Genomic DNA, 14,985 nt, shown 5'->3' on the forward strand with positions numbered 1-14,985 from the left:
GCAGAACTAGCAGAAATGTTCTGTGCTGAAGCGATAAAACAAGCCTTTCAGTTTAGCAGAGTAATTGAAAACGATGTGCAGAGCTAACAAACCAGTTCAAACAACTATGGTAATGAGGTTAGCATATTTTCAAAGGCTAAGAAATGCAAAGAAGACTAGAAGAAAGGCAATTTAGCACAGTCAAACAAGTAGGACGAAGGAGACTAGATTGTACAAGGTTGTATGTTTGGGAACATATGTAAAACCTGAAGCATCTGCACAGTAGAAAGGCAGCACTGCATATGGCGGAAGGTGGTATATGCATGTTCATTCAAGATGGAGGGGATCAGCAAAACAAAACGTTTTTAACGAGATGGTTCAGCAAAATACATCCTTAAATACTGCGGGAACAGAGCTTACTTAGAGAAGTATTTCGTAAAGAAACAATGACAGCCCTGTTAAACCTGTCACTGGAGAAAGGTAAGGAGCCCACTCACTAGAGAACAGAAGATGTAGGCCCACTTCACGAAACGGTACTATGTTTCATCCTTTTCAATATTTTTATCAGTGATACTGCAGAATGACTGGACGGGAACAGTCTGCCACTTTGAGGACAACGTTAAAACCTGCAGCAGATTTGACACTCCAGAATGAGCAGAAAAAGTTAGGATGCATTTAGGAACTCTAAAAAAGTGGTCAACAGGGTGGCAACTAATGGAATGGGTGGAGAAGAAATACTCAGGAGCAGCACAGGATTCTGAGGCAACACGACGGAGAGCCATCACACAGGAAAAATGCCTAATGTATATTTCATCTGATGCCATCTAAGAGTTCTAACAGTGTGCAAATACAAGGCTGGAACGCAACAGGATATTGGGTGGACATTTATCAAAGATTGTAGAGTGCTCCCCTGGAGTCATGCATGCATTTCCGAGGCTAGATTTCCAGAATGAAACACATAGTCTAGAGAGAGTATAGAGAGGGTCCAACAGGGGGCTATCAAAAAGGTGCAAAGCCAACAGCAGACGTTTTATCAATAGAGATTCTTAGGTTTACTAATCTGTATAATCGGGAGGGAAAAGGAGAGAGGGAATGGGAAAGAGGAATTTAAATACCTCAGGGATAAATATTCAGTATCGAATAGAGAAGTGGGTAGTTATGAAAGACCAAAGAAATATAAAAAGCCACAGAATCAGGGGCTAGGTGCTATTGAGTAAATCCCACATGGAGTGCTGGTTAGTGGCAAAACAATGGATCATTTGTAGAATGTTTTTATATATTCTTGACACAAAATGAGAAGCATACAGAATCAGGCTATATACATAAAACAGGACATACATTTATACAGATTGCCATGAAAACATCATTCAGAATGAAAAACCCATCAATGTTCTGGTTCAGGTCAAACTAAAGGGTGCAAGAAGGAGGTCAAAGGAGAGCAACTAAAAGGTGGCAAGCAGAAAAGTAACCACAAATGTGGGAGCAGAATGGTGCAAAAGTGAACCTTCCAGTATAAGAGGCACCCTGGCTGTAGATATGGCATTAGACCTCCTGTCCCTACAGTACCCAAACTACACTCAGCGCAACATTCTCTCCAGTAGTAGATATGCTAACAACAAGCTTCACTTTCAACATCTAGGCACCCTCTTTCCATTACTGTGCCTTGCTTTCGATCGACCTTGGCTCTTGCTGTACCCGGACAATGAGGGAGTTCTGCAGCCAAGCCCATTAGGGCTGCTGGGCCTCATCCTGGAGGCCTCGACCACTTTAAAATGGCCATCACACTTTACATTAATTCTCCAGCTACAGAGCTGCTCACCAGAGCAGACCCACTCACAGCAGATTGGCTACTTAATGAATGTATTTTCCCTATCCAATGAGCCTGTAGGCGAAGCCGGCCCCTCCAAAGGCCCTCTCTTAAGGCCCATGTTCCTGCTTGGCTTGTCCGGCCATGGCCGGAGTGCTGCCAACCCCTCATTTTTCCTATCCTATCACCCCTGCTGCTTCATCCAACTGCCGCAGAGACTTGGCATCAAGCCCGGCTTCCTACAGTCGCTCGCAGCAACACCCTGACTTAAGACCACAAGGTAAGTGCTGCTGTCTTGTATTGAGCCCTGTCCGCTCGCCCTCCATCTCGTTTCACATATGCCCAACTGGCTGCTCCTACGGCACTGCCATTAAGCCTCCTTGCAAGGCTCTGAAGCTTATTCACGCTTGGGCCGGTTGCTGCACCATTACCATGCCCTCCTATCATCATCACAAGCTACTGCCCGCATGGTGTACGATCTGGATCATCATGAACATTAGACTGTATGGCCCAATCCCTTCTTCGGACTGTCCGATTGACGCTCTCTGTCTGTTACCATTGTACACTAAACTTGTGCGCATCTTTTGACTTATCAATGTAACCCCTGCTGCACATGGTTGTAGGACTCATATTTTAATGTGGCATCAAACCTACCTTTCGTGCATACCTGTTGTAGCCCCCTTGACCATAAGGTTAGGCATCTCAACTTGTGCACGCTTCCCAATGTTGCATCGTACCTATCTGTACCAGCATATTGATGTAGCCCCCCACACCATGAGGTGAGGCTTTCCCAATCTGCGCACACACGCAAATAGTGCATTTTACCTACCTGCACCAGCATTTGATGTAGCACCCTGCACCATGAAGTGAGGCTTTCCCAATCTGTGGACCAACTCCAATGTTTTCTTCTTTTGCCAGCCTTGTGCTGTGTTGCAACTGTTCACTTTGCACTTAATGTAACCCCTGCCCCCTCTCCCCTGTACTTCTTGTTACTGCACTTGCACGATCCTAATGACTCAAGGCCTAGTAGGATGTTTTTCCCCCCTATTGTGCACCCTTTCCAATGTTTTCTCCTTTTGACAGCTTGCGTATGTTGTACCTGGTCGCTTCCCTTATTGTAACCTCCTCCCCTTCTTCCTTGTATCACTTGTTACTGCACTTGCACAATCTGAATGGCTCAAGGCCAAGTAGGACCGTTTTTGTGTTGTCCCTGTTCCCACACCTCTTGTCTTGATGTGCCTTGTTACGCCATTTGCTGTATACCCAATAAAAAAGAAATAGACAATATAAGCAGTAGACAATCTACTTATATTTAAAAGAGCCTTCAACGACTACCCATCCCCAGACATCCAATTTGATCCCTAGGGGGTCAATCCCTAGGTGGGGGGCCAAGAAACAATATTTTTACTCCAGGGGAGCTCGGTATGAAAAATATTGAATAACACTGATTTAGAACGGTTTAGGTGTGTTTGACCACCCGAGAAATGATTGCAGCAAACTGTTCGGAAAAAAAACAGCCCGTATGCGATCAGTTTTCAGAGGTTCAAACACACTCACACCAATCCCCCACCCAAGCCCCCCTTCCCTACTTACCTGTTCGCTCGCCACCTGGTTGACTGCAGCCTGTAGAGTCAGATCCGTCCCTCAAACGCGGGTCAGATCTGACACCGCAGGGTCCCTTTTTTTTGGTCCCCTGCCTCCAATATTGAGGAAGCGAGGGACATCCGTGCAACTGCAAGAGGCTAATACATACCGATCATAGGAGCGGGGGACACCCTCGCTCCACATGTTTGGTATGCATTAGCCAATTTGTACGTTTTTATTCGGTCAAATGGCACAGGCCAAATTCGGTCAAATGTACCATTCGGCCAAATAAAAACAAACAAATGTACTAATACCTTTAGAACTAGATGTTCATATTAAAACTCTTGTTAAATTTGCTGATCATCTTATTTATTTGCTCTACCATACTGGAGATGACCTTTTCTAAGCACATTTCTGACAGTAATATAGATTCTTATGATGTCTAGGGTTGACTCAACTAATGGCATTCTTATGCAATATTGCCTGTAGTTGCACGCAATATGGATTATTATGAGGCTCCAAACCTGACTTTTGGGCCCAAATAAAATGAAGGTGCATAAGAAGGGCTATATGGTCTTGCAAGAATTCCCATTACTTCTTCCAGATAAGACATTGTTTGTACTGTTTAGGAAGCAAAACAAATTGGTATCTTTAGTCTCATAGTACTAGGAGACTTGTTTTTGTAAATTTCTAAGTTACATTTTTATTTTATATTCTTGCTTAAATGCTTGTTTTGAAAACCTATTATTTTCTACTAGTCAAATCATACAGTGCTCTGACACCTTGTGGTTCATCTGAGGTGATAAACAGTTTTTAAATGAAACAACTGATCAAAAACAACATATATTCATATCTGGGATGTGAGTGCCCGCACTGCACCCAAATAACCATCCACCAAATAACCATCCACCATGTTATTGTAATGCACAAGATACTAGTACAGAATTCTTTTAATAATTAAGTCCGTTTTGGAGTATTGTCACAGTAGCCAGAAGTCAAAGTCCCTATATCCCATTGTATTCCTGTGCATACAATGGCTTCTCATGGTGAATGTTCAACTTCATAGATTCTGAACTTTATATATTAAAGTTATATATATTTCTTGCCCATAGAATTAGTCATTAGGGGGGATTCTTATATTCAACGGGCCTGGTAATGACAAAAAACCTATGGGTAAGGCTAATGCTTACCTCTAATCAAGACTTAATAATAGCTTTGACAACACTCATAGCAAATATTATCCAGGGTTTGAAGAGCAGAATGGGCGAGTAGGAAGCAGCTTGGAGGGAAATATGGAAATAATTGTATGCCTAATGACTACATTCATATCAAAGACACAAAGACACTTTCAATCAAGTCGATGAAACTGTATATAGTTGGTTGTATTATGTAAATTTTATTTATTTGTTCTAATTGACTTAAGTGTAAAGGTTTCTTGTAAACTGTAAAACACGTTTTAAAATAAAATACATATATATATATATATATATATATATATATATTTTAACAGTGTTCCATTGAGTGTTATGCACAGTCAGTAGGACAGTGAGGTGATGCATTCCTGCGTACATTGTGCTGGGCACGTTCTTTAGGTTTCCATACCATGATCTGCTATCGCACCTTCTGGTGTCAAATAGGGAACAATTTGGAAGGGACGCATAAGAATTCAAAAAGCTCTGTGAATTAAGGGAATAGGTCCTGGGTTCCTGACAAAGCTCCCGACAATGGCGCTCATGACATCAGAAAGAATGCCTTTCCCATACTCACAAGTGTTTGATCCTGAATGGCTAGGAATGTATTGGACATCTGAGCTTTCCAGCATTAGTCTTTGGTTCAGCCCAGTCAATATAAGATCCAAAGTACAAGGACAGGGCCCGGGAAGACAGGCCCCTGCCCTCAGCCTATAAACAGACTCAGGTGAATCAGTTGGGTATGAAGACACAGATACAATCCTCACTTGTATGATTAAAGCCCGTTCTGGGAGCATTTCATTTTTTTTTTCTTTTTTTTATTTACTTTTATACATCAGTTAAAGATTTTACAAGGCTTCTGTTAGTTCGTTGAGTCTTCTTTGAGTTTGACTTTTTCACGGAAATGTTCAACGTTTTGAATTTTGAAATTTTCTCTTTCAGGTAAAGGTTGTGGTCTAACAGTAATTTAAAAAGGGAAAATAGTGCATACAAGACGTGTCAACACTACAAGTTTTTGCATACTAGTTTATCGTGGGTCATTTCTTTGAAGCTCGTCGATAGCGGACATGGCAAAATCTTCGCTGTTGCGATGGTCCATTATGTTTTGTCTCCGCTTATCAAGCGAGCCTTCCAGGATTCCTCCTCAATAAACCCGTCCTGGGAGCATTTCTGCTTCTATGCAGAAAGTTCTTGAATAGTCCACAGAGTGAAGTGTGTGATAAATAGGTAAGGATTAAACTTTATCAGAGGCCAGATATTAGCATGCAATCGGGTCCTTTTCTGCTCTGTAGGTAGTAAAATTGTACCATTATCTTGTCACATGCATCTCTATGCACAATTAATTTCTTGCCATAGTCAGATGCCTTGGACACTGGATTTATACATAAGTCCTCTGCGGGAAGAGCACATGCAGTTATGGATCCAATTGATAAAACTGGGCTGTTTAGATTGATTCAGTCTGTTGGGTTTGACTATACTCCCTTACACTTGTACAGAGTTGAGATGGTACCCATTAAGTTTAAAAAGTATTTAAATTGAGTTTGGGTCTTAGGAGACTCCTAATCCAGGATGAACTAGATCTTAACCAACAGAGGTATGATTTTGCTGCTGTCAAATTGAAAGCCCAGGTATACCACAAACCCTTGTAATGTCTGTCACTTGCTGGCCCTAATATCTAGTCACACTATCTGGAGTACTTGATGCACAACCTCAAGGTTTCTCTGGTGGTCCTCTAAGGAGGAACCGAGGGAAGCTATATCGTCCAGGTGAGTGAAACTAAACTCAGTCAGGCAAGCTAGGACCATATTCACCAGCATCTGGAAGGTGGCATATGTGGGCATTACAATAACTAGTATGTGGCTTTTAGGGCTAGAGGCCTGAACTCTGATTTCTCTTTTATAACATCGATCAAGGCCATCATCCAGAGATGGGCCTGTCAACCTCACTAAGGAACTATTAAACCCCACTTGTGATTTTCGACTACCCCTTAGTCAATAGATAACCTTAGTTTGGTGGTTCCAACCATTGAAAGCCAAAACTCTTGGGCTGGTTGAGGGCATAATGGCTCCAACGTCCAATGTCTTGACTGCTTTATTGTTGTTCTCACTTACATTAGCCAGCATCATTTAAATCATACTTCTAAAATTTACCCTGCCCTCACTATCAATGCTATGCAAGCATACATCTGTTAAACATAGAGCCTGGGAGAATAGCCAGGATAGCTGATCAAATTGGTATCCAGCGAAAATGTTACCAACAAAAACGTAGTTAGCGAAAAAACATGGTGAAAATATTTCTGCAGCAAAAAGGTCACCAAGTAAAAGGTTCCCCAAAAGTCTGCTGTAAACGTCGCCAAAATAAAGTGCTGCTAGGTTAAGTGTCAGGGTTAAGCAGGGGTTAGTGGCCTTATGATTGCCTGGTTTAGGGTTACAATAGGGGTTAGGGTTAGAGTAATGATTTTGGGTAGAATTTGGGTTAGGGTCTGGGCGCTTATGGAAGGTCTGATGATGTTGGGGTTTGGTTAGTTGTTAGGGTAGATTAAGTGTTGGGATAAGTGTAAGATACCGGGGTATGGTAAGACTAGGTCTAATATAGTAATGGTTTGGGAGAGGGTTAAAGAAAGTGAGAGGGAGGTTGGCAAAGGATAATGGTCAGGATAAACCTGTAGGTTATGCTAGAGTAAGCATTGGAGTTACAGTTAGGGTAAAGCTAAGGTTAGGATTAGTGCAAGGCTTTGGGTTTGGGAAAGGGCTATGGAATTTGTGTTGAGCTGGTGATGGGGTTGGAGCTAGGTTTAACTTCACCTTCTATTCATTTTGTCACATGCCAATATAATACTTTAGGGTTCTAAAGGGTTGGTTTTAGGTAAGGGTTCAGGGTAGAATAAGGATTGTAATTAGAGTTAGGGTAAGGGCTTGGAATGGAGTTAGGGAGATTGTGGAGGTTATATTAGAGGTTGGGGTCATTTAGGGTTACAGCCCTGTACTTTTGTCTCTGTAAAAATTGCTTTTTGGCAACCTTATTACTGGCAATATGTTCACACTTTGTATTGCTTGTATTGAATGACTACATTTTTGAAAACTCATTTTTGTTGATTACATTTTCCTAGGGAGATTTTCACATATGATATGATAGATTATTTATAACGCGCTTAATAACCAAAGCTTTCTAAGCGCAGACCCATGGATAGAACCTGTGGTGATCTGTGTTGTCTTGCTTCCAAGGTGAGCACATTGCCCCTGAGCTATCATCCAAAGACATAGAACCATAACATCCTGTTGCTGCTGCACTATCAGGTGCATAGAAATGTGCCTCTTTCTTTTTGCCATGCAGCGTGTTAGTTATAGACTCATTTTCCTTCTTTTCCTCATCAGCTGTCATATGTAGCAACAATCTAATGTGTTCAGCTGAAGTAGGGCTTATGTCAGTGCATATGAAAGTCTCAATGTGGTTGCTTTCGGGATATTCAGGTTTATACGGTTGTTTACTTCCTTGACAATTTTGTGGCTCAGGTCTCTCTATCTCTCATGTGATGAATTGGCATCATTCTGTAATCTCTACCATTTGCTACAGGATCATTAGGAATCAACCAACAATACAGGAATAGCTGCTTTGTGAACACAATGGGTGCAAAGCTTTAAGCAAAATAAAAAATTGTGTTCAGCTGAAGTAGGGCTTATGTCAGTGCATATGAAAGGCTCAATGTGGTTGCTTTCGGGATATTCAGGTTTATACGGTTGTTTACTTCCTTGACAGTTTTGTGGCTCAGGTCTCTCTATCTCTCATGTGATGTATTGGCATCATTCTGTAATCTCTACCATTTGCTACAGGATCATTAGGAATCAACCAACAATACAGGAATAGCTGCTTTGTGAACACAATGGGTGCAAAGCTTAAAGCAAAATAAAAAATGTTGGGGACAAAGAAAAAATAAGCATATGAAAAATATGTAAAAACAGAAATTAAAAGATGCCCAGTAATCCTGTCAGCAGTAAAAAGGATTGCAGAAAAATTATTAATCAAGTGTAAGGTGACATCTACAAGATATAGACAACCAATTTAACTGAAACTGGTGCCTAAAGACAGGACATTCTTGAATCCCTTGCAACATCTCAGAAATCCTAAGGAATATAATAATTGGTTTCCAAGACAGATCATTTAAATAAAAACAAGCATTGGCAATGCTAACAGTTTGGGCTTTTGTGTAGGCATGGGAAAGGCACTTGCCAGGAACTGCCGTAGTGGTATTAATGGGCCATTGATGGAAGTAGGTTCAAAATGGTGCGAGCACCTGAGCGTCTAATAGCAGTGCCTGGCAAATGGCTTATACTTACACACAAGCCAAAACGGTTGACTGTGCCAATGCTTGTTTAACAGTGAAGGACACGCATAGTGCTTATAAATAGAGTGGCTGAAGGCTGGCTAAGACATGTTTATTGCACCAGAAGCATGTTTGCAACTCCAATTAAGTCATTAACTCTCAGAAGACTGCTTTGAGAAAAAACTGTCAGGTGTTTCGAGTGCAAAGTTTGCTGGTACGACTTGATTAAAGCAAGTTAAAAGAGCTCCCAGGAGGAGGTGTTTTGGACAGAGAGCAGAAGGAATTGGATGGGAATGGCCATAGGGATTAGCATGGCCATGGGCAGTCAATAGGTGGGCAAATAACCAAACAACACCTACAAGCTTTGTGTCCCTCCTCATATGCCATTTCCGTGTATCTGACCTCTAATGCAATAGTTTTGGCTTATAGTGGGCGCTGATGCTCCACCTGATAGCCCAAACTAATGAGAGATGTGTGGTCTAAGAAATCCCTTTTTTTACAATTACACGTACACAAATGTGTTCAACAATACGCTCCAACTGCTGGGAAGGATTTCAAAGTTTACGCCTTGGAGGAATGCCACATGATGAAATAAAGCCAAATGTACTTCTCCATTACACTTTCCTCCTAGTCTCTATTCTTCAATTTCACAATCTTTTACTTGATTGATTGATTGATATTTTATTTCTTTCACGCTCGTACACAAGTGTTATAAGTACTTGCCTTGGCTCATGCACCTTCTCCTTGTTTCAGCTGTCTTTTTCTCATTAGGGCTACTCTTTTGCTCATGTTCTCTTTCCGTCACCTCATGCTCCCTTTCTCCCTGGTGCAACCCCCTCTCTCTGAGTCATTTTCTTGCTTTCTTTCACCATCTCATGTGCCTCGACTTTCATGCTCCCTGAGGTCTATTTTTACCATGGAAACAGACATCAACCTCTACATACTGGAAGATTTCAAGAGATCAACGAATAAAGGGAATGAAAGAAATAAAAATTGATTTAAAAAAAATGGAAGGGTATTGAAAGCAATGGCGGAAATGGTGTACACTGGGGAGATGGGACATCCCGTTAGATGGGATGACATAGCTACTTACATGTGGACCGAAAACGCCCTCCCACGGTACAGGCTGAAGGCACTGCCGTATGCATCACTTGCCACCGATAGACTATCCTCTGACCCCCAGCTTGTGCCCACCAGATTTGCACGAGATGCCCGTATCAGTGGCTCCACCCCCAGGTGCCTGATCTCCATGCCGTTGGGAGCCTGCAGGAGCGCTTGCCTTGGGTTTCTGGCCAGGATGTCCTGGGGACGCCCAGTGCCGGGATAGTAGTAAGGCCCACTTGCTGCCATTCTGCCACCCACATCCGTCTCCACCACCGTCTGCTGGCTGCCGGACCAGTCTGAGTGTTCATCTGTCAGGCAACTGCCTACCAGGGTGCTGGGCGTCGTGGTTAGAGAGCTGCCCACAATGGTCCCTGATTCACCTGGGAAAGAAAGATAGAAGAAAAACAGCTATCATAGGGATTACTTTTGCATTATACATGCAACAGGAAGATGTACACAAGTTTGGAAGAGGGTTGGACTGGAGAAGCAGAAAGCAAAGTCTTACAGCCATGACATATGTAGTCTGTGCAACCAAGTGCGTGCAAAGGTCTTGAGAAGGAAATAGAGAGCCATCATAGACCAACTATCTGCAAAGCAAGCAGCATGGTAGATGCTCACGTTTGTGGAGGAGGATTCTGCAGCAGGAGAACACAGTGCAGCCATAAACCTAATATCTGTGGTACATGCAGCAGGGAGAAATGCAACTGTCTGCTGATGAGACAGAGAAAGGAGAACATGAAAGCTGGGAGGTGTAAAAGGAAACGTTTTTGTAGAAAACGAAACTGGGAAATTTGCAAAGGTCTGGAGAGACGTGTTAGCTCAAATACAAAACATGCAACACGAAGCAAGTGCAGACATCAGTAGGAGGGAGAAACTGAAGAAAAAGAAATCGGTAAGTCTTCATAAACAAAGCATCATGCAGCAGAGACATTTGCAAAGATGCGAAGGAGTGTGGGGCTAATGAAGAAACACAAGAAAAAAGCTTTTATAGACACGCCCTCTGTCACACATGCAAAAAGTTGAGACACGAAGTCCGGGTTGTGAAGCTGAATAGCAACAACGTTTAAATCAGAAAGAGAGATGTTATTCTTAGCACATGCAACACAGTTCTGCATGTGGTTGCGGCTGGAGGAATGAGACATTTAGCGAATCTACCATGGACGCCTAGTCTACAGTGTGCTTGGCTTTGAGGAAGCAGCGAGGACAACAGGGCTCTGGAGGCTTTGTAGACAGCATCACTGCATTCTGGGTGGGGGTTTTGGCGCTGGGAGAGGGGTATACAAATTGAGATAACAGAACCGTATCAGTGATCTCTCTTTTGTGGTCACAATAGGTTGCTGGGAGAGGAGGGAGTGGGGATACAAGGAGGGCACTGGATAGAGCAGGAGAACAGCATAGATATTTCCTTTGGATATCATTCAACCAACAAGTGTGGTGCTGGTACCGAATGAAAAGGGCTTGATACAAACACAGTGAGAAACTTTCTTGAAAGACATACATATCGCAGTTATCGATTGCTAATTAAAGATGGGGTTAGACAATGCTGAAACTCTCCAGAAATAGCTCAGTTGGAGTCATTGGTAGGGGGATTTAGTACTGGAAGCAGCCCTGCAGACGAGCAGCGTACCAGATATTTGCACATCCTAAAAACACATTCTTCTAAAAGGAAAAACCGGCAGTAATAACACTCCAACCAAAAAATAAGAACAAATTGGGACAAACGAGCCTGCGTTCTGCTTCCAACCACAATGCTCAGCTAAGTGATACCAGCACTGATACCAACCGAGCCATAGGAAGGAGCTGCAATATTATTGCTTTAAGGTAATTCTTAAAAACAAATGTGTATGAATTTCGTGCTGCAAAGAAGTACAGACTGAATTACCCCCACAATGAAGGGGGATTCTTTTTTAATCTGTTCTCAACTTAATAAAAAATGCAGTAAACTACTTCCACTTCAGCATCTTACCTGGATCCCCGGCCATGACTGGAAGAGTGAGGCTCCAGATTTGTAAACCACTAGAGTTATTTCCTCTGGAGTTCCTGAAACTAAACAATAGCCTAGACTAGGAGAGAGGCCAATGACATGGGAAAACGCCTCAGATATATTTTCAGGATTTTGAGTAGCTGAGCAGTGAGGAGTACTATTGAAGTGTGTGAGGATATTGAAACCCCATCAGATCTGTATTTACCTCTCATGCTACTGCTGCAGGGGCTCAAAATGGTGGAGCATAAGAGTAGGGAAAAATAGGGAAGGAGGACCAATGGAACAACGTGGGCGTACATGAGTGCAAACCTAAGAAACTGGCACCACCCAGGGAGATAAAGTTATGGATTGAGAATGCAGAGCGCAACAGCATGCCAAAGATATCTATCTCCTTCTCTTCCAGTTTACATGAGGTTCATGGAGTCATAAGGCCCATACTTTAGGACATACAAGTCCATGCTTCGGAGGTGTGTGTGGCCCAGAGGAGAGTTATATGTGCATATTGGCAGCACAACAAAGATCCACCTGGAGAAAAAGAAAATTATGTTCCTGTAGTTCCTGTAGCTACAATTACACCGATGTGCATGTTTTGCAAGCATTCTCCAATGTCTAACTGAGATGTCTCCATAGAATTTTACAGATATCAGTAGATTTGTATTTTCTCATGAAGTTGTTTAAAGCTTTCTGCAGCAATTACTGACTCGATTTGAATCAAGGCCCAACCAGGGAAACCAATAGATTCTCGAAGCGCATATTGTTGTACATATTGACCTCATCCTGAGCCGGGAAGTAGAGCTGATCACGCGTGAATGTATGAAATGTACCTGGCATACAAATCTTCTGTATATAAATGTTCAGATGCAGGTCCACAAGAATAACTTTATGTCACACTCTCCACACCTTCCACCCTGCACCACACACGGGCTGCTACAACATCTAGGGCTTACACTACATGCACACTACCTGCTACCCTCCATCATGCCATTCCCGGAGAGAGGTTGTCACGTGAGCAGCAGGTTCACCCACGGGGCCACCGCATCTGTAGGCAAGCATACAAACGCTCATGGAACTCTCCGTTCCTTCGTTGGCGTCTCCCATGGCGCCTGAGGGAAAGCATTCGCGGACAGCCGCTTCCACAACGTGAGACGCTGTACTCGCGGTCACGTGTCTCCCTCGCGGGTCACGTGACGCGCTCACCTGATCCTCTCGCGGGCCACGTGACACGGAGGCGTTCGCTATTTAAACGCTGAACTGCCGGCGAATCCTTGCTTCACAGCTGTTCTCAAGAGCTCTGTACAGCGATCAAGACTTACCTGTTTCACGGATCTACGACTCGGATTTCTCCAGAGACCTGCTCTGGTTTTTCCCTTTGGTTGTTTGCTTCTACATCGGATCATCAAACCTCGGACTGTGACCTCGGACTGCTTTTGGATTACCCTTCTCAGATTTGTTCTTGACTCTTTTGGTCTCTTGTTTTGGGCCATTCAAGACTTCGCTACAGGCTGGGGCTTGTTCCCAAGCGATCACTCCTCGCCCCTCTGTCATCGGGGAATCAGCTCACGTGCACCTCCCACGGAACGGTTGTTAGGCAGAAACCTGTGCAGTTCCCTCTGGGACCACTGCAAAAGATTTAAGACTACAGGTGTTTGGCAGTAAACCCACTTGGTAGCAGTCTGCACCACACAGATTCTCTTGGTAGCTGTGGCTGAGCAGTCAGACTTCCCTCAAGAAGAGTTAGGCAGTATACAGAGTATTCACAATAGGTCAAGAGACATAGAACAAGTAAACACTGACCAGGGCTTGGTGTAAAAGAGATATAATTATTTATTTAAAACCACATCTAGAAAAACACACAGGCACTAATAGCAGGCAATTCAAAAACAGGGTCACTGAAAGATATACACTCCCTTAAAAGAATATTAGACAAGTCTTAAGTAAAGCCCCACTTATTTTCAGACAGCGGTGAGCGCTTAACGTAGATGGCACTCTAATAGTTTGTTTTAAAAAAGGGAGAGAAAAGCAGAGAACAAGTTGAAACAGATCCCAACACTTTTACAAGAACATAACAAGAGAGGAAGGCAAAGTAAAACTGTGAATTCCGAGTCAGTAGGCCGGATCCGCTTTAAGAGGATCGAAACGAAATGTGTCCAAGATCACACGGTTGCAGTGCACAAAAGTCTTGTAATGGTTAAAAAAAAGGAGTTGGACCAAAGAAAGGGACCAGTTAGAGGGTCAAGGCAGCCAGCCCAGTCCAGAAGGTTAAGGAGGTCTTAGTTACTTACCTGTAACTGTATTTCTCCAGCATTGGTATCTTTCATAGATTCAGATGCTTGAATATTCCCCGTCGTCAGACTGGGAATCCTCGGTGATAAATTAAATAATAATAATAATAATTTTTTTTTTAAATATATATATATATATATATATATATACATACACTGCCACCTAGCAGTGCATGTACATAGCCCATTATAGCCTATGAGCCACTTCATTGTGTAGTCCCTCCACCTCACTTTGGTCCTTTATGGCCCCAGCCAATGAGGTGGCAGGGCTTAAGCTCCGCCCCCGGCAGCCATCTTCAGATTTTGAACCGTAGAGATTACAGTATGATGGATGCCGAGCAAAGGAGCAGCCTCTCAGGGGAGGCGGGCGGGCGCATGTGAATCTATGAAAGATACCAATGCTGGAGAAATACAGTTACAGGTAAGTAACTAAGACTTCTCCAGCATTGGATCTTTCATAGATTCAGATGCTTGAATAGAATACCAAGCAGTTAAGACATGCCACCATTATAAACAGATATGCATAATTACAGAAAAACATATTTCTGATCAAACCTTTACCATGCAGCAACACAACGGTTACATACTTCGGGAAAGGTGGGAAAGGAGGCTGGTCCTACCTACAAGAGATGGCGGAGCACTGCCTGTCCAACTGCAGTTTCTTTGTTGGTATCTTCAGTCAGGCAGTAGTGTTTTGCGAAAGTATGCAGAGTGCTCCACGTGGCAGCTCTGCA

The 14,985-nt window shown here is 43.0% G+C and overlaps 1 protein-coding gene across 4 annotated transcripts in view; it reads right to left on the reverse strand.

Annotated features, from left to right (window-relative positions):
* Nucleotides 1-14,985, reverse strand: part of SPEG (striated muscle enriched protein kinase) — a 2,620,794-nt gene that overhangs the window by 2,065,444 nt on the left and 540,365 nt on the right. For 3 of the 4 annotated variants that reach the window (XM_069616879.1, XM_069616881.1, XM_069616882.1), the window contains one exon: nt 9,975-10,365. In XM_069616879.1, the coding sequence (XP_069472980.1) occupies nt 9,975-10,365 (391 nt within the window). The remainder of the gene's footprint in view (nt 1-9,974; nt 10,366-14,985) is intronic. The other variant, XM_069616880.1, reaches the window with a different exon arrangement.

This window comes from Ambystoma mexicanum, chromosome 9 (genome assembly GCF_040938575.1).
Source record: "Ambystoma mexicanum isolate Mex_15411 chromosome 9, UKY_AmexF1_1, whole genome shotgun sequence".
Classification (NCBI taxonomy): domain Eukaryota; kingdom Metazoa; phylum Chordata; class Amphibia; order Caudata; family Ambystomatidae; genus Ambystoma; species Ambystoma mexicanum.